Raw genomic sequence first — 25,287 nt, 5'->3', positions numbered from 1 at the left:
GCCCAAATTTAAAAGAAGTTTTTAATTTCAGATTTCTAAATGCACTTTCAGGATGCAAAGGGTCACTCCCCCCACCTCCCTTTCTAGGGGTAAAGAAACCTGAGGCCGCGCCACGAGGGGGCGCAGCTTCCTCGCGTAAGGGCCGAAGTGGCCATACGGACGAGCATGGCTGTGGCTGGGCGGGGTCTCCTCCTCTGGCTGCTCCCTTCACACTGGACGGTGAGGAGCAGGCGCCAGGGTGCAGCCCGGGTCGGGTTCCGTCTCCTCCTCTCTTCTCTCCGCCTTCCTCCTTCCTTCCTCCTCCTCCAGCCTCCGCCTCCTGGCCTCAGGCTCCTTCACCTGTCCACCTTGTCTTTTCTATGTGCTGTTTCCAGTTTTCCCTGCACCATTTGAAACCCCCAGTGTGTATTCGTAACATCTTTGCCAAAAAATCAATTGGTTCAAGATATGGGTATTTACCTTTCAGCTCTTTCTGCTCCACTGGTCTATGAGCCTGAATTTATGCAATGCCATAAACACTGTTATGATTACAGTAGTTTATAGTATATTTTGAAGTCGGGTAGCGTGATTCCTCCTGCCTTCATGCTTGGCTCAATAGGGCTCTATTTGGAGTTTTATTGGGCTTACAAGAAAACTTAAGGTTTTTTAAAAACATCATTGAATAATACTAGAAATGTTGATAGGGATGCCATTAAATCCATAGATCACTTTGAGTAGTCTTGACTTCTTAACAATATTGAATACGTCAAATTCTTGAACATGAGAGGATTTTTGATGTTTTTGTGTCCTTTTTGATGTATGAGTGCTTTATGATTTTCATTTTAGAAATCTTTCCATCTCTTTCATTATATTTATTCTTAAGTATTTTTATAGTTACTATAAATGGGATGGCTTCCTTGATTGCTATTTCAAATAATTCACTGTAGACTATTAAGTACACTACTAATTTTAAATGTTCATTTTGTATCCTGAAACTACTCTAAATTAATCTGTTTGATCTAATAGAGTTTTCTCCACTTTTTAAACTTGTTCTGATTAGTTATACATGACAGTAGAATGCATTTTAACACATCATCCATAAATGGAGTATAACTTCTCATTCTTCTGGTTGTGCACTGTGTAGAATTACATAGGTTGTATAATCATATATTTACATAGGGTAATACTGTCTGATTCATTCTATTATTCCCCTCCCCTCCCTTCACTCCCCTCTGTCTACTTCAGAGTACCTCTATTCTTTCCTAGTTACCCACCCCGCGCATTGTGAATTAGCATCTGCATATCAGAAAACACAGGGCTTTGGTTCTTTGAGATTGGCTTATTTTGCTTGCCATGATATTTTGCAGTTTCATCTATTTAACTGCAAACGTCATAATTTTATTCTTTAAGGCTGACTAATATTCCATTGTGTATATATATACCATGATTTCTTTACCATTCATCTATGAAGGGCACCTAGTTTGGTTCCATAGTTTAGCTATTATGAATTGTGTTGCTACATGCATTGATGTGGCGGCATCAATGTAATATGCTGATTTAAGTGCTTTGGGTCTAAACAAAGGAGTGGAATAACTGGGTCAAATGGTAGTTCCATTCCAAATTTTCTGAGGAATCTCCATACTGTTTTCCATAATGGTTGAACCAATTTGCAGTCCCACCAGCAATGTATGAGTGTACCTTTTTCCCCACATCCTCACCAATATTTATTGTTGCTTATACTCCTGATAATTGCAATACAGACTAGAGATGGAATCTCAGTGTAGTTTTGATTTGCATTTCTCTAATTGCTTAGAAATGTTGAATATCTTAAAATATATTTGTTGGTCACTTGTATTTCTTCTGTGAAGTGTCTGTTCGGTTCCTTAGCCTGTTTATTGATTGGATTATTTGTTTTTTTTGGTGTGAAATTTTTTGAGTTCTTTATATGTCCTAGAGATTAATGCTCTGAGATGCAGGTGGGAAAGATATTCTTCCATTCTGTAGGCTCTCTTCACATTATTGATTGTTTCCTTTGCTGAGAAGAAGTTTATTAGTTTGATTCCATCCCATTTATTGATTCTTGATTTTACTTCTTACCTTTTAGGAGACTTTTCAAGGAAGTCAATTCCTAACCTGACTTGATGAAGATTTGGGCCTACTTTTATTCTATTAGTCATAAGGTCTCTGTTCTAGTGCGTAAGTCTTTAATTCACTTTGAGTTGGTTTTTGTGTAGGGTGAGAGATAGAGGTTAAATTTCATTTTGCTGCATATGGATTTATAGTTTTTCCAGCATCATTTGTTAAAGAGGCTATCTTTTCTCCAATGTTTATTTTTGGATCCTTTGTCTAGTAAGCAATAACTGTATTTATGTGGGTTTGTCTCTCTGTCTTCTATTCCGTATAATTGATCTTCATGTCTGTTTTGGTGCCAATATCATGCTGTTTTTGCTTCTATGGCTCTGTAGTATAATTTAAGATCTGGTTTTGTGATGCCTCCTGCTTCACTTTTTTTTTTTTTTTTTTTTTTTTTTTTTTTTTGCTAAGGATTGCTTTGGCCATTCTGGGTCTCTTATTTTTCCAAAAGAATTTCAGGATTGCCTTTTCTATTTCCATAAAGAATGTAATTGGTATTTTAATAGGAATTGCATTAAATTTGTATAACACTGTTGGTAGCATGGCCATTTTGACAATGCTAATTCTGCCTATCCAAGAGCCTGGGAGATCTTTCCATCTTCTAAGGTCTTCTTCAGATTCTTTCTTTAGTCTTCTGTAGTTTTCATTGTAGATGTATTTCACCTTTTTTGTTAGATTGATTCCCAAGTTTCTTTTTTTTTTTTTTTTAACTATTGTGAATGTGGTAGGTTTCCTAATTTCTCTTTCAGTGAATTCATCACTGATGTATAAAAACACATTTGATTTATGGGCATTAATTTTATATCCTGCTACTTTGCTGAATTCATTTATTAGTTTCTAAAAAATTTTTTGTAGAATTTTTGGATTTTCTAAATATAGAATCTAGTCATCCGTACATAGTGTTAGTTTGAGTTCTTCTTTTCCTGTTCATAGTCCTTTAATTTCTTTCTTCTAATTGCTGTGGCTAGAATTTCAAATTTGATGTTGGATAAAAGTGTTGAAAGAGGGCATCCTTATCTTGTTCCAGTTCTTAGAGGGAATGCTTTCAATTTTTTGCCATTTATAATGATTTAACCTTGGATTTAGCATATAGAGCCTATGTAATGTTGAGGAATGTTTCTGCTACCCCTAGTTTTTCTAGTGTTTTGAACATGAAGTGGTCCCGTATTTTGTCAAATGCTTGTTTTGTGTCTATTGAGATGATCTTACGGTTCTTGTCTTTAAGTCTATTGATGTGATGAATTGTGTTTATTGATTTCCATATATTGAACCAAATTTTTATCCCTGGGATGAATCCCAGTTGATCATGGTGCACTATCTTTTTGATATATATTTGTATGCAATTTGCCAGAATTTTATTGAGAATTTTTGCATGGAGATTCATCAGGGATATTGGTCTGAAGTTTTTTTTTCTTGATATGTCTTTGTTTAGTATTGGTATCAGGGTGATACTGGCTTCATGGAATGAGTTTGGAAGGTTTCCCTCCTTTTTCTATTTTATGGATTGATAGGAGGAGGATTGTGTTATTTCTGTTTTGAAGGTCTTATATAACTCTGCTGAGAATCTGCCTGGTCCTGGACTTTTCTTGATTGGTAGACTTTTGATGGTATCTTCAATTTCATTGTTTTAAGTTGATCTGTTCAAATAGTGTATGTTTTCCTGATTCAGTTTGGGTAGATCATATGTCTCTAGAAATTTGTCCACGTGTTCAAGATTTTCCATTTTATTGGAGTATAAATTTTCAAAATGGTTTCTGATTATCTTCTGTATTTCAGTTGTGTCCATCATGATATTTCCTTTTTCATCACAAATTTTAGTAATTTGAGTTTTCTCTGTATTTCAGTTGGTTTCTATTGGTTTGTTCAAAGATACAACTTTTTGTTTTGTCAATTTTTTGAATTATTTCTTTTGTTTCAATTTCATTGATTTCAGCTCTGATTTTATTTCCTGTCTTCTACTGCTTTTGTTACTGATTTGTTCATCTTTCTCTAGGGCTTTGAGATGTAATGTTATGTCATTTATTCATTGATTTTCTATTATTTTAATGATTGAGCTCAATGCAATGAACTTTCCTCTGAGCACTGCCTTCATAGTGCCCGAGAAATTTTGATATGTTGTATCACTATTCTCATTTACCTTTAAGTATTTTTAAATTTCCTCCATGATTTCTTCTGCTATCCATTTGTCATTCAATAGTGTACTGTATAGTCACAAGGTGTTAGAGTAGCTTCTATTTTTATTCTGTTGTTGGTTTCTAATTTCATTTCCTGTAATGTGATAGAATGCAGGGTATTATCTCTATATTTTTGTATTTGCTAAGTGTTGCTTTGTGGCATAAGATATGGTCTATTTTAGAGAAGGATCCATATGCTGCTGATAAGAAAGTATATTCACTCATTGGTGAATGAAATATTCTATATATGTCTGTTAAGCCTAAATTATTGACTGCATCATTTAGTTCTATAGTTTCTTTGTTTAGATTTTGTTTGGAGGATCTATCCAATTGTGAGAGCAGTATATTAAAGTCACCCAGTATTATTGTGTTTGGTCTATTTGATTTTTGAAATTGAGAAAGGTTTCTTTGATTATGTAGATGCTCCATTGTTTGGGGCATAAATATTTACAATTGTTATTTCTTACTAATGTATAATTCCCTTAAGCAATATGAAATGTCCTTCTTTGTTCTTTGAAGTTAACTTTGACTTGAAGTCCACTTTATCTGATAAGAGGTTAGAAACTCTTACTTTTTTATGCAATCCATTTGAGTAATATATATTTTTTTTCATCCTTTCACCTTCAGTCTGTGAATATCTTTGCCTATGAGGTGATTCTGTTAGAGACAGCATATTTTTGGATCTTGATTTTAATCCAATCTGCCTATCTATGTCTTTTTATTGATGAGCTTAAGCCATTAACATTCAAGGTTATTATTGATATATGCTTTGTATTTTTAGTCATTTTGGTTTATTTCTAGTCTTTAATTTGAGTTAATTTCTCCTTTGGTAGTCTATTCCTTTAGTGTAGTTCCTACTTTTGCTGGTTTTCACTTTTTAAAATTTTATCTTCATGGTATATTTCATTGGGAATGTTCTGTAGTGCAGAGTTTTCTAGTTGTGAATGTTTTACATTTTTGTTTATCATCCATTTTTTTCAGAGTCTGATATATGTTCTTCCAGGACCTCCTAGTTTTGAAGGTTTGGGTTGAGAAATCAGCTGAGACCTGAATTGGTTTCCTCCTGTATGTAATCTGATGTTTTTCTCTTGCAACCTTTAAAATTATATTCTTGTTCTGTATGTTAGGCATTATCATTACAATATCCGTTCATGTGGGTCTGTTGTAATTTTGTACATTTGGGGTACTGTAAGACTCTTGTATTTGAGTTTCCATTTAATTCTTTAGGTCTGGTGTATTTTTTGATATTATTTCATTGAAAAGATTGTGCATTCCTTTGGTTTGTATCTCAGCACCTTCATCTATACCAATAAATTTTAAATTTGGTCTTTTCATGTTATCCCATAATTCTTGGAAGTTCTGTTTATTGTCATAACATCTTCTCTTTGTGATCAATTCTATTTTCAAGATTATTTATTTTGTCTTCATTGCCTGGGTTTCTGTCTTCCAAGTGTTCTAGTCTGTTTGTGATGCTTTCTATTGAATTTTTAATTTAGTTTATTGTTTCCTTCAATTTGAGGGTATCTGCTTGTTTTTTCCAGAATATCTGCCTCTTTGTTAATGTGATTTCTTATTTCCTATATTTTCTCTCTGATTTCATTCTTTATACTCTTCATTACTTTGCTGACCAACTTAACTATGTACTTTCTAAACTCCTTCTCTGACATTTTCTCAACTGTGGTGTTGATGGATAGTTATTAGAGTATCTTGGTTTTTTGGGGGTGATTTGTTTCCTTGCTTTTTCATGTTGTTTGTGTGTCTTCCCATCTAACAATATGGAGCTGAGGCAGTAGAATTTCTATGCTGTGAACTTAAAGTGTCCCTGCGGGTCTCCAATACCTTACTTGTAGAGAAGCTGCCTATCTGCTTCCTTGGTTCCATGCCATTAGCTTCCAGGAAAGGAAACTCCTCTATTCTGCCATCTTGAAAACCTCCTCTAATAGATTTTTGATTGGTGGTTTGGTATCTTTTCCATATAATATCATGTCATTAGTAAATTGCAGCAATTTGCTTATTACATTTTTTATGATCTTTATTTCTTTCTCTTTGTTGATTGTTTTAAGACTTCCACTACCATGTTGACTGAAAGGGTTGGAAACATTTCCTTTACTTGTTTCAGATATTAAAGAGAAGTTTCTCACCTTTTTTGTTCAGTACATTATTAGCTGTTGGCTTATGACTTCTGTTGTTTTAATTATATTGAAGCATCTTACCTCAATTTTTAATTTATTCAACATTTTTCTTCTGAAAATAAAATGTTAACTTTTATCAAATACTATTCTTCATCTATTGAGGTGATCATACAAGTTTTGTTCTTTATTCTTTTGATGTGGTATAAGACATTTATTGATTTGTAAATATTACACTCTCTGCATCTGTGGAATGAATCCCACTTAATCATGGTGAACAATTTTTTAATTTGTTTTAATTAGTTATACATGACAGCAGAATGCATTTTGATTCATTGTACATGAATGGAGCAGTACCATTCATTTCTCTGACTGTATGTGATATAGGGTCATACCATTTGTATGATCATACAAGTACCTAGGGTAATGATGTCAATCTCATTCCACCATCTTTTTCCGCTCCCCTCTCACGTCCCTCCCCCCACTACCCTCTCTTCAATCCAAAGTTCCTCCATTCATCCCCCCCCCTTCATTATGGATCAGCATCCACTTATCAGAGAAAACATTTGGCCTTTGGTTTCTTGGATTGGTTTATTTTACTTAGTGTGATATTCTCCAACTCCATCCATTTACCTGCAAATACTATAATTTTTATTCTCTTTTAAGTGTGAGTAATATTTCATTGTGTATATATACTACAGTTTCTTGATTTATTTATCTATTGAAGGGCATCTAGGGTGAACAATTTTTTAATGTGCTTTTGTATTTGATTTGCTTGTTTTATGAGGATGTGTATATGTCTTGAAATTCTGAATTTTCAATTGGCTGAATATGAATCACTCTGAAGTACCAGCAATTTTGAATCCAAGATTCTGACCCCTTGTCTGCAAGACAAACCACTTATAGCTATGTGAAATATGAAATACTGGGAAACCAATAAAAGAAATTTATAATTGCTTCTTTTTGCAAGATTTGATAACTTTGTGGTATGATTCTGGCAGGAAATCAGTATTATTATTGTTGTTCCTAATCAGGCCCTTACTACCTTAGAATGCATTTATTTCATATCAGACAAACTGTGCAAAGGGCAGTGGTTCTTGGGTTTTGGATTCATTAGAGATGAGAAAAAGCAACTCAAAATAATTGTTAAAGGAACCCTTTAGACTATAACTTCTTCAAACAAAGAAGCCTGTAATGTTAGCATTCAGTACTGCCCAACAGTATTATTAGAAGCATTTTTTCCTTCAAAACAAGCTAACTCTGCTGAACTCTGGAAAGAAATGAGTTTTGCCTGAATTTCAGATCTTGACTTTCAAAACCTTAGAATCTTCTGTGTCTCTCTCTCCCTGTGCACATAGTGGTTCATATGGCTGTTAGCACATCTTTACTATCTCCAATGCAATATTCATACTCAAAAAGAGGTGGAGGTTACCTTACATTCTAGTATGTAGTGAAATATTGAATTTGATAAGCACTGCTTTGCTTACTCATTTAAATTCAGATATTAAAATATGCTTGTTTTCTTAATACCTTTTCTCAAAATGACTACCCAAAATCCCATTTACCACAAATTTCTGGAGGCTTTGTATGCTATACACTGTTGGTAGGCAGTACATCAAATTTATATTCTGGTATTAAAAAAAACTAAATAGCACATGATAATACACAATTAACTAGTGCTAAGCAAAACTTCAGAGATGTACTCATGGGCGTTTAGAAAAAAGCTCCTTTAAATGGGTAATAAGTTTGCCTTAACTATTAAATAGGGTTTCATACAATAGAAGGGTTGGATAAAGAGAAAAGTTGAAGGAAGATGATGAGATGAAACTAAGAGTCTTCCAAAAGCACATTTAGGAGCCAAAAGGCGTGATACTTGTTAAGATATCAAAGGGACAAAAAGATAAAAGGGGTTGGTTGTAACATCATACAAATCTTACAAAGACACAAAAATTAGCTTTATCTTTACTTGGAAATCATGAAAACTTAAATGATTTTAAAAGTCTTATACTTAGTAAATTCATTCTGAATTTCTCTGTTGAAACATGCATTAATGTAGAAAAGAGCTATGGAGAAGATATGCTGAGAAAAACAATTATCACCACTGTTATGAGACACGGATTATGAAACACAGTGAAACAACTATAACATTTACAATGTTCTTACCAAGAGGCAGGAACTGGATTAGGTACCTTGCAGACTTAATGCTATTTAATACTCACAAGGCAATGATATTTACATATTTGCATCTCTCTTTTGCAGAAGTTTGGAGAGTTGAAGTGATTTTCCTAGTCACATAGTAAATATGAGGTTGACCTGAGATCTGGACCTAGGAATAAAATGTCACATCACCATTTTACTATTATGCACTTGACTGAAATTTCCAATTATATTTTGCATGATCTCAACTAATCAGTATATCTGTAACCTCCAACTTTTAGAGTGAAACATATGAAATGCAAATTATTGAAAAGATAGCAGAGTGATCAGCATAGAAGACACATTTTTCTTGCCAAACCTTTTCATAGTTTAGGAATTTGAATAACTCTGATCATTATCACTTAACCATGAAGTGCAACTAATGGAGATCATTCATAGTCCTCTGCTACCCTGGCCCTAGTGGTGGAACCCATGAGTTAAATTTAAGCTATTCTATTAATTTGCTATGATTCTTCAAATTAAAACAATGGAAAGTAATCCCCTGCTCCTGCAAAAGTTGTTGATAATACTCATAAGATCTGCAATGCAGTGACTTCATATTTATTTTGAAATTGCTAACTTACTATGAGTAACATATAACATATTAGGATATGCCTTGGTTCACGAAAACCTACTAATCACATTGTGCACTGTGAACCACCCATATTGTCTAGGATCTTGTAAGAAACAAAGCTTTCAAACCCCATTTAGGTATCTGGACCTGAATGTTCATTTTGACAAAGTCCTTGGCTGATCCTTATGCTATAATCTTTATTACTAATTAGTATGTTCAGAGTTGACAGGAATCTACTTGAGCAGAAATTAGACAATGGGGAAATGTCAGTGGTAATTGCTTCTTTTCTCAGGGGCTTGTACTCAGAGCAATGAAAAACCTTGGAGAGTATTTGTCTCCATGATGTTTGTTAACTGGTCAAAGCTTCCTGGCACATCAACCAGAAGTCCTCAGGAGTCTGAAAGGTGAGGAAGTTGACCAGTTTGAAGCAGGGAAGCATAAACTGAAAAGTTAAACTTGGAGATGCTGACTGGTGTTGTGGACAAACTTCAGAATACCTGAGATGGAGGCCTAGGTTCTGCCCTCTCAGTACTGAAGGCTGTACCATGCTGGGTGTTTGAGACGCCAAACACCAGCCTAGTGCCCTTCTCCTCCATGTCAAAGAGAACATTGAAAATAGAAGTTGGCATTGAGGTTTCAGGCAGAAGAGAGGTGTGTGTGTTCATTTGCCTCTTCTTGGAAACCTCTTGGTCTGGGAGTAAGTACTGTGAAAGTTCAGGGAAATATTCCTCAATTCTAAAATGTGTTAATTTAATCATTCATTTATTCATAAAATGCTCTTCAAACTTCCTACGATGTGCCAGATGTGTGTTAGTTACTGGGGATATGAAGGAGAATTACTCTGAATCCTCATTCAACTTATTATTTAGTTTGGAGTTTTAAAAAATGTGCTCTTTAGGGCTGAGCATGATGTCACACCAGTAGTCCCAGCTCGTGGGAGGCGGAGGTGGGAGGATCACTTGAGTCTGTGAGTTGGAGCATCCTGTGTAACAGTGAGACCCTGTCTATTTAAAAAATAAATAAATACATGAAAGATGTTTAGAAATTATGACATTCTGAGAATTTTGTAGGAAGACCTTACTAATGACAAGAAATTAAAGATTGGTTCTATGGTGACTACAATCTTAGGTAATATGTAAAAGAAAATAAATATTTAACAGACAACAGAGAGAATGTGATTGGTAAAACTATTTCAAGTAGAAGGAATGGTAAATAAAATATAGATAACTGAGTAAATATGACATAATTACTGAATAAAAGCCAAATGCATGAGTCACAAAGAGGATTACACAAAGTCTTTTTTCTCTCAGCTTTTTTTTTTTGACAGTAGATCTTCATCAAGTTTATGACTGAGTACATTTGTTGACAGAAATAGGTAGCATGTCCCTTTTAAGATATCAAATTGTTAGATTAATTTACTTACATTGATTAAAAGGTATATTCTTACATTTTTCCAACACTATGCACCAAAAACCTCTCTTCCCTTTGGATTCCTTTAAAACTTGTGAACATGCATGGGAATTATCCCATTATCTTCCAAGTTCTTCGTAGCCCATGTCTCTTATCTTCTCAGTTTCCCTCCTTAGAATGGACACCCATAGAAAACACATAGCTCAAAAGTAATATTCTAGGCTCAGGAGTACCTGCTAATCTCATGTGCACATAGACAATGGTTATATATGTCCCATTGCAAATGTGGGGTAGATAGTGACATAGCTTGTAGCAGATGATGACCAACCATGAGGCTCTGGGTGCTGTAGTCATCTCCCCATTACCTCAGAGGTGAAGAACCAACTATTCAGCACCATTATGAGCCATTGGTGATATTCCAATTCCCTGGCAAATGAGCTGAGAAGCTGGTATAAATCTTATTGGGGTTACTGCATAATAATTCATTATAATAATGTAGAATAATCCATTGTGGTCTTGAAGTTATACTTTTATAAATGAAATCTAAATTTCTAATTGCTTTATTCAATACTTGTTATTCTATGAACTTCATTAACTTAAGAAGAAGTTGTCCTTATGTTTCCATATTAATTGAACTCAACACAGATATCTTGTATGTGAAATATTATTTTTAAACTGTTTAGAAGTTAATGAATATTTTCCTAGCTAATTTTGTTGTTTTTTTCCAACTATTTCCCAAATATAAGTGGTTATTATAATTGAGTTGATAGTTTCATTTATTTTATTTTATTTTTAGGGAGTTAAAATGTCTAAATATTATCCTTAAAGATGCTGATTTACTAAGTCTGGTACAAAGATAGCAAGCCTGTTTTAAAGAAATAAAACAAACAGAATCTCTCTACCTGTGTTAAGAGAATTTTGAAAGTTGATAAATAGAATTTTGAGGATATTTACAAAGTTCCAGAAGCTACTAAGGACATGTTTGGAGTAGAATTCAGTTGTCAATTATTAGAATGAGAAAAGAAGATGGTACCAATTAAACTAAGGTAACCTCACATGTGATGTGGAATAGTGATATGATATTCATAGTAATTAATTCTAGAAATACTGATATAAGCAATTTTATAGAACTATGGATATAAAACTTTCAAGACAACTGAAAAGAAAATGTATACTTGTGCTGTTCTACAGAGATTAAGTTGTCTGGAGAACAGGGCAAGAACAAAGGAAAATGATTCAGGAACTTCTTCTTTTATTTATACACACATTTGCATTTTTATAGTCATCATTTTTAGTTAAAACTACAATCTTCCTACAATCTCTGACTGTAATGATGAACCATATGGAGAACCCCCTTGGATAATAGTTGTGCACAAAGAAGTTTACATCTGTGTGTAAAACAATCAGTCCCATAACCCAACTTTATTCACAGTCATAGGAGACTGTGCCACCTGTTTTATGGAACAAAGAACTCTGTTCATGTCAAATCAATAGTAAGTAACTGAAATATTTGTTTTAACATAAAATTCCCTGAATTGAGACAAGTTAGATACTACAAAGGTGGGTATTTACTGATTCTATATGTGGCTGTTACTTGGGGACAATTCAGGGAGAAAGGATATAAAACTTGAACTTGAAATATCACAACAACATGATTAGTGAATCAGAGTTAATTGAAATATGTATACAGTGAGGCCTCATGACCAGACAACAGATTATTTTAAAATTCCATTGGGAATGTTTTAAAAACTGATGATATTCTGTATTATAAAACCTCAGCAATTTACAATAACATATAATTCAGAGTATATTCAGTGACCAAAATGAAATTAAGAAAGACATTTTTAAAAAGAAATAGAATAAAAACTTTAAGCATCTATAAAAATTTATGTCTGTTCAATTTATGGAAACATGAAAAATTAAACAGAACACATAGAATATTTTAAAGTGATAAAGTCATAAGATTGATGTATTAAAATTTGTGAGATACTGCTAAAGTGAAGCTTTGAGAGTAACTCATAGTTAAAATATATAGAGGATAAAATAATTAAGAAATTTTAAATGATTTAAATAAAAATATAACTCATAAAATTAGTATTGCAAAAAGTTAATTTATTTTCATTGATTAGTAAAATTGACAAGCTTTCATCAAGGCAAAAATAAAAGAACCTTAGCTTACTTGTTTCAGAATGAAGAAATAGAAATCACTGAGTAGTCTACAAGTTCTTTTCTAAATGTTAAAAAAAATCATTGTGAAAAACATGCATTACTTTGGATAAATTTTAAGGTAAATGATTTTATTAAAATTTCAACTTAGGAAAGTTGAGAAGAGGGATAAAGTCTGAAGAAGTGATATTTATTAAATAAATTCAATCCATTATTAAAATTTTGCACACAGAAAGCCACAAGTCTAGTGTATTACACCAGTGAATACTTGTATTAATTTGGTATCTAGTTTTGAAATCCGTTCCCAAAGACAAACGTAATGTTATTGCAATTCATTTTATTGCCTTTATTTGTGGTTTGTACCTTTTTAATGCTGAGTAGTAATGCTTTTTGTGTCTAGTAATATTCCATTCTATACATATGCCATAATTCATCCATCAATTCATCCTGAATGAACATTTAGGTTGTTGCTAAGTTTTGGTTGGTAGAATAAAACTGCCAATCACTATTTGTTCAAGTCGTTGAGTAGACAATTGTTTGCATATTTCTCAAGCATTGAGAAGCAGAGTTGTTAGATTATTTGCTTTCTTTTTAAATAAACAAGAATATGCCAAACTCTTTTCCACAACAGTTGAATGGTTTCACTCTCCACTGCGACGTTGTATAAAAAGCACAACTGCTCCACAGAAACACTTGATATCTCCAGTTTATTTCATTTCGTTTTATTTGGTTTTTTGATGTTTTCCATTTTGATGTGGATTTCTAGTGATGTTTTATGATGGCGTTAATTTTATTTCATTGATGATAAAGTACAATGAATGTATTTTTACACTCTGATTATCCAGTCATAGGTATTTTCCTGAGTCTATTCATATTTCACTTGTTTTTAATATTTGGTTGTCTTCTGTTATGGTTTAGATGTGAGATGCCTCACCCCAAAAACTAACATGTACGACAATGCAAGAAGGTGTAGAGGTAAAATGATTGGGTTATATAAGAGCCTGAACCTAATTGGTGCATTAATGCCCAGATAGAGATTAACTGGGTGGTAACTGTAGGAAAGGTAGAGTGTGGCTTGAGGAGGTGGGTCCTTGGGTACCTTTGGGTATAGATTTTGTTCTTATTGAACTGAGATCGCTCTGCTTGCTGATTGTGTTATCCTGAGCTGCTTTCCTCTTCCGTACCCTTTCACACTGATGTTCTGCCAGAGGCACAGAGCAATGGAGTTAGCTGTCTATGGACTGAGACCTCTGAAACTGTGAGCTCCCTAATGAACTTTTTTCTCTTCTGATTGTTCTTGTTAGGTTTCTTGTTTGCAGCAATGAAAAAACTGACTAAAATATCTTCATAGTAAAAATGATATATATTTTTTACATATTTTAGGTAAAAGTCCTTTCCAAACATATGTACTTGAGCTTTTTCATTTTCTTGTCAATATCTATAATTTTATTTTTAATTTTGATAAAATACAATTGAACTGTTGCTTATGAGATTTTGTTTATTGCTTTTGCTTTGTTGCTTATGTACGTGTATGTCCTTTCTGAGGAACTGGGAACTGCTCCAATCTCAAAGATTTTCTTCAGTGTTTTCTTTACCGGATGTCTTATAGTTCGGCTTTTATGCTTGGTTCTGGTTCATTTCAGATTTCTTTTGCTGTAAAATGTCCTCAAATTTTTAGATTTTCCATATTTTTTATTTTTTATACTTCAACTCTAATCCATTTGGAATTTTACTTTGGTGTATGTAATCGCAAAAGTGAAAAATAGAAAGTCTGGTGATCATTTTCAGAATAGAGCCTTAATTGGATCTAAGTGTAACCATTTTAATTCTAGCCCTTCTTTTTGACTGCCCCAATTTTAAAATTAGCCAACTGCATAGACTGTAACCTCCAGCTACACTGAGGCACAGCACTGAGTTTGGGACATGAACAGATGGACTGCCCACCCAGGCACACTTGCTAGCCAGGTTCTGGTAGCACACCTTTCTGGCAGGAGTAAAAGTTTGCCTTGCCCACCCACTTTTGAGCACACATTTTATTTCTTGTGTCACCTCAGTATTTCTAATAGTTTAAGTCACCTATTTACCGTTCAAGAAGAAAGAGGACCAAATTTTTAATTTTATGATTCCAAATTGTGTTTCCCTGCTTGGTACTTCCTTCTAATTCACAGAAATTGAAGGACTAGTAAGGAAAAAAAAAAATGAGATTTAGAAGTAGCCGTTTCTATAATTTGAAAACAGCAATTATCCCAATTAGTAGATTGAAAAGTCTCCACCAGTTTTATTATGAGGTAGGTAATATTATTTTCTCTTACAGATTTGAAATCCATAGCACAAAGACATCATCTTACTTGCTCAAGGGTGTCAATTATTAAGTGATGGGGTAACCATATGAACACAGGACTAGATGACCTCTAGTCATCTGCTTCCCTCAAAGGAAGACAAAGGTACTCGGTCCATGAATCACTAAGTAGCTAACTGTGAGTCACTTCAGCTGGTAATATACACAATGAATTTTGTAGATAATGCTTCATCTTAATATTATTTGAAAAACTTAAGATTTTGTGTGGAAATCTTATTCATTGATAATATATAAAACTCTCACAAGGTATGACTTCACTCCTGCTAGAAATTAGTTTTAGGATATTAAATGTTGCTGCCATCAGGCAGGGCTTTCTCTTTTCAAATTGTCACTCTACCAGTGCCACTCATTTACAGTGGCTTTTCTAAACATTTATGTTTGTAAGTCTCAATCTAGAAAAATTGACTTGAAACCACTGAAATGTTCGAAACAGGAATTAGATATTTGGAAGGTTTTCAATTATTATAAACTAAAAGTTCAATGTTTTATATAAAATCATTAGGTTGAAAGAAAGTTCAAAACATTGAATTGTAACAAAGTTTACTTAAATAAATTCAGAGTGAAAAGATCATATAGAAATCAAGGGGGTACCCTCCTGAACAAAGAGACTAGCAATCAAGTCCTTCTACCATGTTTTTCTCCCTCCTTCAGAAATCAAACAGAGGACATGGCAACAGGAAACCACTCCAAAGTGACTGAGTTCATCCTGGCTGGGTTAACTGACAAACCAGAGCTCCAGCTACCCTTCTTCCTTCTCTTCCTAGGAATCTATGTGTTCACAGTCGTGGGGAACCTGGGCATGATCACACTGATTGGGCTCAGCTCTCACCTGCACACCCCCATGTACTACTTTGTCAGCAGTCTGTCATTGATCGATTTGTGCCACTCCACTGTGATCACCCCCAAAATGCTGGCTAACTTTGTGACAGAGAAGAACATCATCTCCTACCCTGGATGCATGACTCAGCTCTACTTCTTCCTTCTTTTTGCTATTTCAGAGTGTTACATGTTGGCTGCAATGGCCTATGACCGCTATGTGGCCATCTGTAGCCCACTGATTTACCATGTCATCATGTCCTCTCAGACCTGCTTTTCCCTTATTTTGGTGGTATATATTATAGGAGTAGTTTGTGCATCAGTTCATACAAGCTGCATGATTAGAATTCGTTTTTGTAAATTGAATGTGATCAATCATTATTTCTGTGATCTTATATCCATCCTAAAACTCTCCTGTTCTAGCACGTATGTTAATGAATTACTAATTCTAGTCTTTAGTGGAATTAATATCCTTGCGCCCAGCATGACCATCCTTAGCTCCTACATCTTCATCATTGCCAGCATCCTGCGCATTCGCTCCACTGAGGGCAGAGCCAAAGCCTTCAGCACCTGCAGCTCCCACATCTCAGCTGTTGCTCTCTTCTATGGATCTGCTGCGTTCACGTACCTGCAGCCATCGTCAATCAGCTCCATGGACCAAGGGAAAGTGTCCTCTGTGTTTTACACCATCATTGTGCCCATGCTGAACCCTCTGATCTACAGCTTGAGGAATAAAGATGTGAATGTTGCCCTGAAGAAAATGCTAGAGAAAAGAAAATTTCTGTGAGGAGAAGTAACATTAAGAATATTTATTGTATCTAAGTCTTGGGTTATAACCTTGTATAAATTGATACATTTCATCTTAGTCTATCCATCATTATTTTTCCTCAGTTAGTGAGATTCTATGAGCATTATTTCTTTTCCTGTAACCTTATTAATGTTATTTATCTTTAGATTTTTCTCTCCTAAGTATCACTGAGACACAGATTAGAAGAAATATAAATGACATGAATATATAAAACCACCCTTGCCATCTCCATTATCCTTTCCATTTTCCCATGTGTTTGATGAAAAACAATCCTCAACTTAATTAAAATGCCATCTTCCAGCACTGATTACCAATCTTTCCTTTATACACTCAAAAAGTGACATAAATTGTATCAATACCATGTCTGTAATCTTTAGCATTTGCATGTATTCTAAACATATTTTTCCTTCATATCCTATGCATATGTTCTCTATGAGGATTTTTCTTCCTTTTCTTTAAAAAAACCTAATCAGACATTAAAATATGAATTACAGACCCATGTACCTACTGTGATTATGCCCACTCCAATATACCCTGTTTTATTATTTATTATTATACTTTTAGAATAATTGCCTGCTTATTGCCCAGTTCTTCAATGGACTATAAGCTCCATGATGGCAGTTACTCTGTCCACATTACTATTGCTTCAGCTTCAGTAGCTAGAAAGTGCTTGATCTCTAGGAACCCCTTGATAATTTTCTTAATATTTATTTTCTCCTGTAAAATATTTATATGAAAACCAATATATATATATGATATAGTTGTCACTCATGAACCCATTCAAGTACTACATACAACTATTTTGTTGTTAGGTCAAATAAATTATTCCTAAGTTTTCGAGAATATTCAAGATAACTGGTACCATCCTTCGTTATTTCTGGACACAGATTTAGAAATATTAACCTTGAATTACTTCTGCAGTAAATCTTAGTACCATTGTGACAACTTGTGAATCCTAGATTACTGAAGTCCTTAGATCCCATTGACAACCAAGAATTCTCTGAGGCAAGTCTAAATTATTCTTGAATTCACGAGACAGAACATTTTCAATAGACTTGAAATTCAGTGAGTCCACATGATAAATCATGTGGCAGAGTGACTTCTGAGACCCCAACAACACATTCGACACCACTATACTCACAGCAGAGATAACATCACCCACACAGTCTAAAGGAAATTCCTCTTCTGTTTACACTTAAGAAGAAACCTACTGAATATGTAAAAATAAAAGCCTTGCTTACTGCATGTATTATATTCATCTCCTTTCCTATTATTCTTTTTGTTTTCTGAGGGGTGTTAGAAGTCATGAAGTTTCTCTGCTTGACTTCCAGCTTATCTATAAGGCAGCCTGCTTTTATCTATGCCCTTGTTTGCAGCTTTTTATTATTCAATTTGCATTATATTGGAAGATAGGAGAATGAGTCTGATATCTAAAAGGCAGTTCCCTGGCCATTCTGAAACTCACACAGTGCACTAATAATATCCAGTAAACTACTTGAGGATCTCCCATTATCCAAGGACTCTTCTTCTAAGTCACCAAAAATCCTTGTGTGAATCCCTTTATCCCACTTAACTTTGAGTTAAACGATTTCTCTGAACTAAACCAAACTATTGGCTTATTTGTTATTACAAGCGTATCTCCAGATAACTAATGCAAAAATGTGCCAAAATGATCTAGAAAGTTCACTTTAAAGCCTCTAAGAACTTAAACATCATTTCTTAATCTTTGCAAATTGAACTAAATTGCTTTCTACACCATCCCTCTCTTACGTTCATATCACTGCCTTCGTTTCTCCATGGTATTTGCTGCTTATGGGCATGGCACATGGACGCTGATAACTGCAATCTGTCTTTGCTGAGTTAATTTAAACTCCAGTGGGATATACAGTAGATGTTTCCAGTGACCTAAACCAGGATATGAATTTTGGGGTCTCAAAATATCAGGACTGAACATTTACCCATAAGCCAAATAGAAAATGTAATGATGAAAACCAAGAAAGGAACTTTAATCAGTGTAGCTACACCAGGAGGGCAAGGGGAACTATATCCTTCACCCTGACTTTTAAGATACTGACCAAAGTTTCCAAATTATATAGACAAAGGGAACAGAAGTGTGCAGTCAAGTAGTCTTGGCCAAATTGTGGTCTGGCTGATTATTATCTAAGAATTGATCAGGCAGGGAGGTCTGGTTTATCATTATCTCAGAATTGATCAGGCAGGGACTTGTCTGCCTTAAAAATATTGCTATTGTCTCCAGGGGAGTAGTTTTGATGACCCATGATGAGATGTTAATCAATCAGTCCTGTTGTTCCTGAAATTTGAGGTGACCCAGAGCATAGGAGACAGATGCAAAATGGAGACATATGTGCTAATGACAAAAAAGTATATATTTATTGTATACAGCTTGATGCCTTGATATATATGTACATTATAGATTTGTTAAACAAAGCTAATAAACATAATCACTGTCTCATGTACTTATCATTTTCATGATGAGATCATCTAAAATCTTTTTTATTGGTTCTTTTTAGTTATACACAACAGTACAATCCATTTGATATAATTATATAAACAGGGAATATAGTTCACTATAATTAGGACCTAATTCTTGGATTCACTGTGGTGTTTTCTTATATGTACATAGGAAAATTTTGTCAGGTTCACTTCCCTGTCTTTCCTTTTCCTGTGTTCAAGTGTACAATATTTTGCTGTTAACTGTAGTCATTATGCTGCCAAACAGATCTCCTGAACTTACACATTCTGTTTGAGATTTTGTATTTTCTGACCAGTGTCAAGTTGTCTTTGCCAGTCCTTGCAAACCATAATTCTATTCTCTATTTCTATAAATTTAGCATCTTCTGATTTCACATGTAAGTGTAATTATGTGTCAGGGTACCGCGGACCCCATCCTAGCCTGGCACTGAGCCGGGGCGGCCTGGTTTGCAACATCAAGAACTTCAGTGCGGAACCTGGCACTGAGCCGGGGCAACCTGGTTTGCAACTGCAACATCAAGGACTTCCACACTGGCACTGAGCCGGGGCAACCTGGTTTGCAACAAACAGCTGACAAGGACTTCCACACTGGCACTGAGCAGGGGCAACCTGGTTTGCAACAAACAGCTGACAAGGACTTCCACACTGGCACTGAGCCGGGGCAACCTGGTTTGCAACAAACAGCTGACACTGCTTAAGGAAGTTGCCCCGGCACTAAGCCAGTGCCAGAATGGACTGCTCTGATTGGACAAGGTGACTCATGCTCGCTGCGTACCCTCTTGTTGCCCTTATTGTATTACATTGTTATCATGCTCTCCCCACATGCTCTGTAACCTGATTGGCTCATGATTCATATATAATGACCATGACTTCCTTGTAAAAGGGAACAAGGAAAAGGAGAGAGAAGAATGAAGAAGAACAGAAGAACAATAAAGAGCTCTGATGAACAACCACTGTGTCGTGTCTCTCTCTGCGGGCAGAGGGAACGCGACAATTATGCATTTTTTATCTTTCTCTGCCTACTTCATTTTATTTAGCATAATGTTCTCCAGGTAATTCATGCTGTCCAAATGATGAGATTTCCTTCTTCTTAAGACTGAAATGGTATTCCGCTGTATATATACCATATTTTGTTTATCTATTCATTTGCTGATTCCATACATTCGTTATTGTGAACAATGCTGTGACAAACATGGGAAGGCAAATATCTCTTCAACACACTAATTTCAATTTCTTTAGATACCTAGTAGTGGGATTGCTGGATCATGTGGTATTTATTTTTTCCCAGGGTGATGTTGAATGGAGTGCTGAGAGAGGGTGGTCTTGTCTTGTTCTCAATCTCAGAGATAAAAAACACTTTCCTTTTCACACTTATTACGAGGATGTCTCCACCACTGCAGGAGCCAACCAGGAATTTCAGGAGATTTTTTCTTTGAGAGCAACGCTTACCCAATGAGAACAGGAGCCTGTGTATAAATGCTCCATCTCTTACTCCCTTACATTAACTAACTATTCTGGGAGGCACTTTACCTCATGTCTCAGAAAGTGGTCATAGATTTGAGCCCTCATATAGTCCACAAACATCTCAGTGACACACATTCATATTAGTTTATTCTCCTTCATATCTTCACTTCTCATCTGCATGGGAAATGAAATATGTTTTTAATCAAATCCTACCTTGGGGAAATAAGGTTTAAAAACATTTTGACATTTTTCTCAGTTAAAACATAAAGACATTCATAATTGTTTAACAAATGTAAAAAATGGGAACAGAATACCACAAACTGTGGGACAAAATATATCAAATAAACATAGTGGAAAAAAAGAGAAGAGACAATAAAAGAACAGAGAAATATTTGAAAGAACGATGACTAATGTTTCCCAAAAGTAATGCTGGAAATCTAAGTACAGATAAAAAAAAAAAATCTCAAAGAATATCAAGCAGGATAAATACAAAACAACTACACCTACACATATTACTTCACATAGTGGGGGAAAGTGCCTCTTCAAGAAAGAATGTTTAGGAAAATGAATTTCCATATGTAGGAGAATGAAATTAGAATTTCATCTCATAATTTATGCAAAAAATAGGTCCAAAATAAATTAAGGACTTAAATATCAGACAACAAATGAAAAATTTGTAGAAGAAAACATACAGGAAAAGTTACATGTCATTGTTCTGGGAAATTCTTTTTTGAATCTGATCTCACAAGCAAATGCCACAAAAGTAAAAACAGAAAAATAGAATACTAAAAAACTAAAAAGATTAGCACAACAAATGAAATGGTTAACAGAGTGGAGATTACTCACCGTTTGGGAGAATATTCTTGCAAACCATGTGTCTTACAGGAGTATAATAAATATACACATGCACATAACAATTCAAAATGAATTATAGACTTATAAGTTACAAAATATAAGTTTCTGAATGAAAAAACTTCATTGCCTTTAGTTAGGCAAAAAATAATTCAGTTATGAATTTAAAAGCTTGATTTATAAAAATCAATGTTGTGGATTTCATCAAAATTTACAATGTTGTTCTTTCAAAGGCATCATTACAAGGATAAAAGGACAAGTCACAGAATAGATTTCAATGTTTCCAGTGAAAGTCTTGTATGAAGGAAATGCAAAAACTTTCAAAACTCAAAAAGAAAACAAAAAGCATAAAATGGACAAAATGTTTATCTCTCCACAGATGTTATGCGTGGGGAATATGTGACGTTATTATAGTAAACCTCGTAGAGTTGCTACCTTGTGAACCTAGGATGTGGATTGACTAAAAACATAGTCTTCTGGTGGTAATCTAAAATAATATAGACACTAAAAAAGTTTCAGGCTTCTAAAAAGAGGACTCCATCATTCCACACCTATATATTTACCAGGAAATATGAAAGCATATGTTTATAAAAATACTTATATATGAATATTCCCAGTTTATTTATAGTAACCTAATACACATGGCCCTAATGTACAATTGTTACACTTCTGATTTTTTTGATGTTGTGATGGTGTGAAAGCAATGTATGTTCAGTAGAAATCATGCTTTGAATTTTGAATTATCATTTTCCAGACCCACTGATATGTAGTATGATACTCATGATACTAGGCAATGTTGGGAAACTACAGTTCCCAGTTAACCATGTAGTCATAAAGGGAGAAAACCAATTCTTCTTGGTGTGCTGTGTTGCTAAGCTAGGATATTCAGTAGGTTAGGTACACCAATTACTGTTTTTATTTACTGTATTTTCAATTTATGAAGAGTTTATCAGTATGTAACCCCATGGTAAGTAAAAGAGTATTTCTAACAGGAAATGACAAAAATGTCTATCACTAGAAAACACTTGTGGCTTACCCATCCAATGTAATGCTACTCATTAATAAAAGCAATGAACAATGGATACATGTGCAGCAACACAAGAGAATTTCAAAAAAGTACCTTTATATGACCCATTTATTTAAACTCTAGAAAATGCAAACAAATCTATATTGACAGAAAGCAATAAGTGTTTACTTTGGGACAGGAATGGTAGGTTGCCAAGTGGCAGATTACTATCTATGAATGGTGACTCTGTTCATTAGCTTCCTTTTGCTATGATTTCTTGTGTTATATGTGCATATGTGTACACACTTAGGCAAGTGATGATGGTTTTCCATATGTACACACACACACACACACAAACACACATATAAATTTATATTTACACAAATATTCAACTTACCAAGTCATGTATTTTAAATATGGGCAGATAATTGTATAACTATATAGTTGTACATAATTAAATGTCAACTATATCTCAATAAAATTTGAAATTTAATTAACCTCAAATAAAAATTCGATAATCATTTTAAAGAAAAAAGGGTTAAAAGCTATTCATTAATTAGTTTTTGTCAAAGTATGTAATCTATACTTCATCATTTAAATCTTTTTAAATGTACATTCCCATATACCAAAAAAGCATTTAACTTAGACTACTGGGTATAGAAGTTTTTTCAATATTAATTACATTAAAAGTATCTTGTCAGGAATAATTTGATTAACTGCTTTTTCAGAGGAAAATCTTTTATTTATTTCATAATTTCTCCTAATACACTTGCGGTTCAAGCTGTCTTTGCACATATGATTTTAATCTTTAAATGTTGGAAAAGAAAAATTCCTTTATGCTTTTATTCCAATTATTTCAAAAGTAGTTCATCATACTCTATTTTACCCCTTACTGTGAGGAAAAGGGTTTCTATAGCAACCATTATTATTTTATATATACATATACATGTATATTATACTATGCTCCCACCTACCCATCTAAGACATACCAATATGTCTCATACACACTATCCTGCACATGCCAGAGATAATATCATCTCAAACTTACCGATTTTTCATTTGTAGTCTGAAAATTCTCAAAAAGGAGAATTTATGAATATTATAATATTTAAGATTTTCTTCAAAAACAATAAAAGTACTTTTCTGGGGATATAGGTCATTGGTAAGGGGCTTGTGTGAGGTGGTGAAAGTTACACCCAGCAATACAAGTTTAAAAATAATAATAATAAGGACAATAATAATAATAATAATAACAGAAGTTATTTACTTCATTTAGTTGCTTATTTTGTATATATCAATTATTATATCCATATCAATTGATGCTTGCTGAGAGGAACACATGGTTTAAATTCTGACAGCAGGCTATGCAAAATGTGAAGTATGGCCTAGGAACTTCAGAAACTTACAGTTATGGTGACCTCATCATTGATACTCAACTTTGTCCTCAATAGACCATGAGAGAGAGGAAGCTGGGTAATTCTATATAAATACAGGTCTGAAATCTGCCTGTGAATCGATGTGTTCACGGTTGCTAACTTTTTATTTTATATGTAAATTATCTTAGCAATAAAGGAAATGAGATGATTGCCTAAAAAACGAAGACTTTGCTCTTATTATAGGAAAGAGAGGTACCAGAAAGCAGAGGAAAAGACTGAAGACGAATAATGCTCTGAATTTTAATTTGGACAAGACTACTTTTGTAACAACTGACCTTGCTGAAATCAGTGAACTCACTGGCTACCTAATTTGTCCCAGGTATAATTGGGACAATTTTGTTATTTCTACAAGGACAACTTAGCCATGGTCTTTGACCTTGGAGTTCACAGATCAAAGGAAAAGCTGAACATAAATGGAATCATTCATAACAAAATATGGTAATAGCAATCATAGGCGTGTTTAGAAATCTGATTATGTGCCAGGCATTAGTTGGAACACATTAAGCTATTAACTCATTAAATTCTCCTAACCATATTATACAGTGTTTATGGGGAAACTGAGGCCTGAAGAGGTTACATAACTTCTTAAATGTTATGCAGTTAGGAGAAGACAGAGTGGGGATTAGAGGCCAGAAAATCTGACTTTACAAAACTTTTCCTTAACCATTGCACTGTAAAACTCCATAGTTGTTACATTAGCACAGATGCCATAAAAACACAGAGCAAACAGTCATGTATCCTGCCCTAGTGTCTTCTCTGCTGATCATTCTGCTGTGCTATCAATAATTTGTATTTTATGTGTCCTGTTGCAAAAGCTGGAGGTGGTAGATATTCTGATTAGTAGAGCTCATATAAAACACAACTGGAAATTTCAGTCAAATATAATGAAAGTCAAAGTGTGATATGGCATTTTATTCCCCTGTTCAAATTTCAGGTCGACTTCATATTTGCAATGTGACTAGGAAAATTATTTCAACTCTCTAAATTTCTAGAAAATGAAAATATAAATATCATTGCCTTATGAGTCCTTATGAGTATTAAATATCATTATGCCTGCAAGGTGCCTAGGACAGTTGCTATCTCTTTGTAAGAGCATTGCAAATGTTATAGTTGTTACTCAATAATCTGTGTTTCATAAAAATGGTGATTGATTTTCTCAGCATATCTTCTTCATATCTCCTTTCTACATTAATGCACATTTCAACAGAGAAATCCAGAATGAATTCACTAAGTGTTGAGGGCCATCTTGGACAAGATGGTGCCTGGCAATGAGCCAAAGGGCACTGGGTACC

The 25,287-nt window shown here is 34.2% G+C and overlaps 1 protein-coding gene across 1 annotated transcript; it reads left to right on the top strand.

Moving 5' to 3' along the window:
• The first annotated feature begins 15,784 nt into the window (after nt 1-15,784).
• LOC124958522 (olfactory receptor 8G5-like) lies at nt 15,785-16,723 on the top strand. Its single transcript, XM_047516632.1, has one exon. It carries the CDS (start codon nt 15,788-15,790, stop codon nt 16,721-16,723), a length of 936 nt encoding a protein of 311 aa, XP_047372588.1. The 5' UTR covers nt 15,785-15,787.
• The last annotated feature ends 8,564 nt before the right edge of the window (nt 16,724-25,287 follow it).

This window comes from Sciurus carolinensis, chromosome 11 (assembly GCF_902686445.1).
Source record: "Sciurus carolinensis chromosome 11, mSciCar1.2, whole genome shotgun sequence".
Lineage (NCBI taxonomy): Eukaryota > Metazoa > Chordata > Mammalia > Rodentia > Sciuridae > Sciurus > Sciurus carolinensis.
Note: the sequence above shows the minus strand (reverse complement) of the source record. Positions and strands in the feature narration are given on the sequence as shown.

What these genes read in the sequence shown, in the direction of transcription:
- LOC124958522 (XM_047516632.1), top strand. Translation starts at nt 15,788, where the DNA reads ATGGCAACAGGAAACCACTCCAAAGTGACTGAGTTCATCCTGGCTGGG.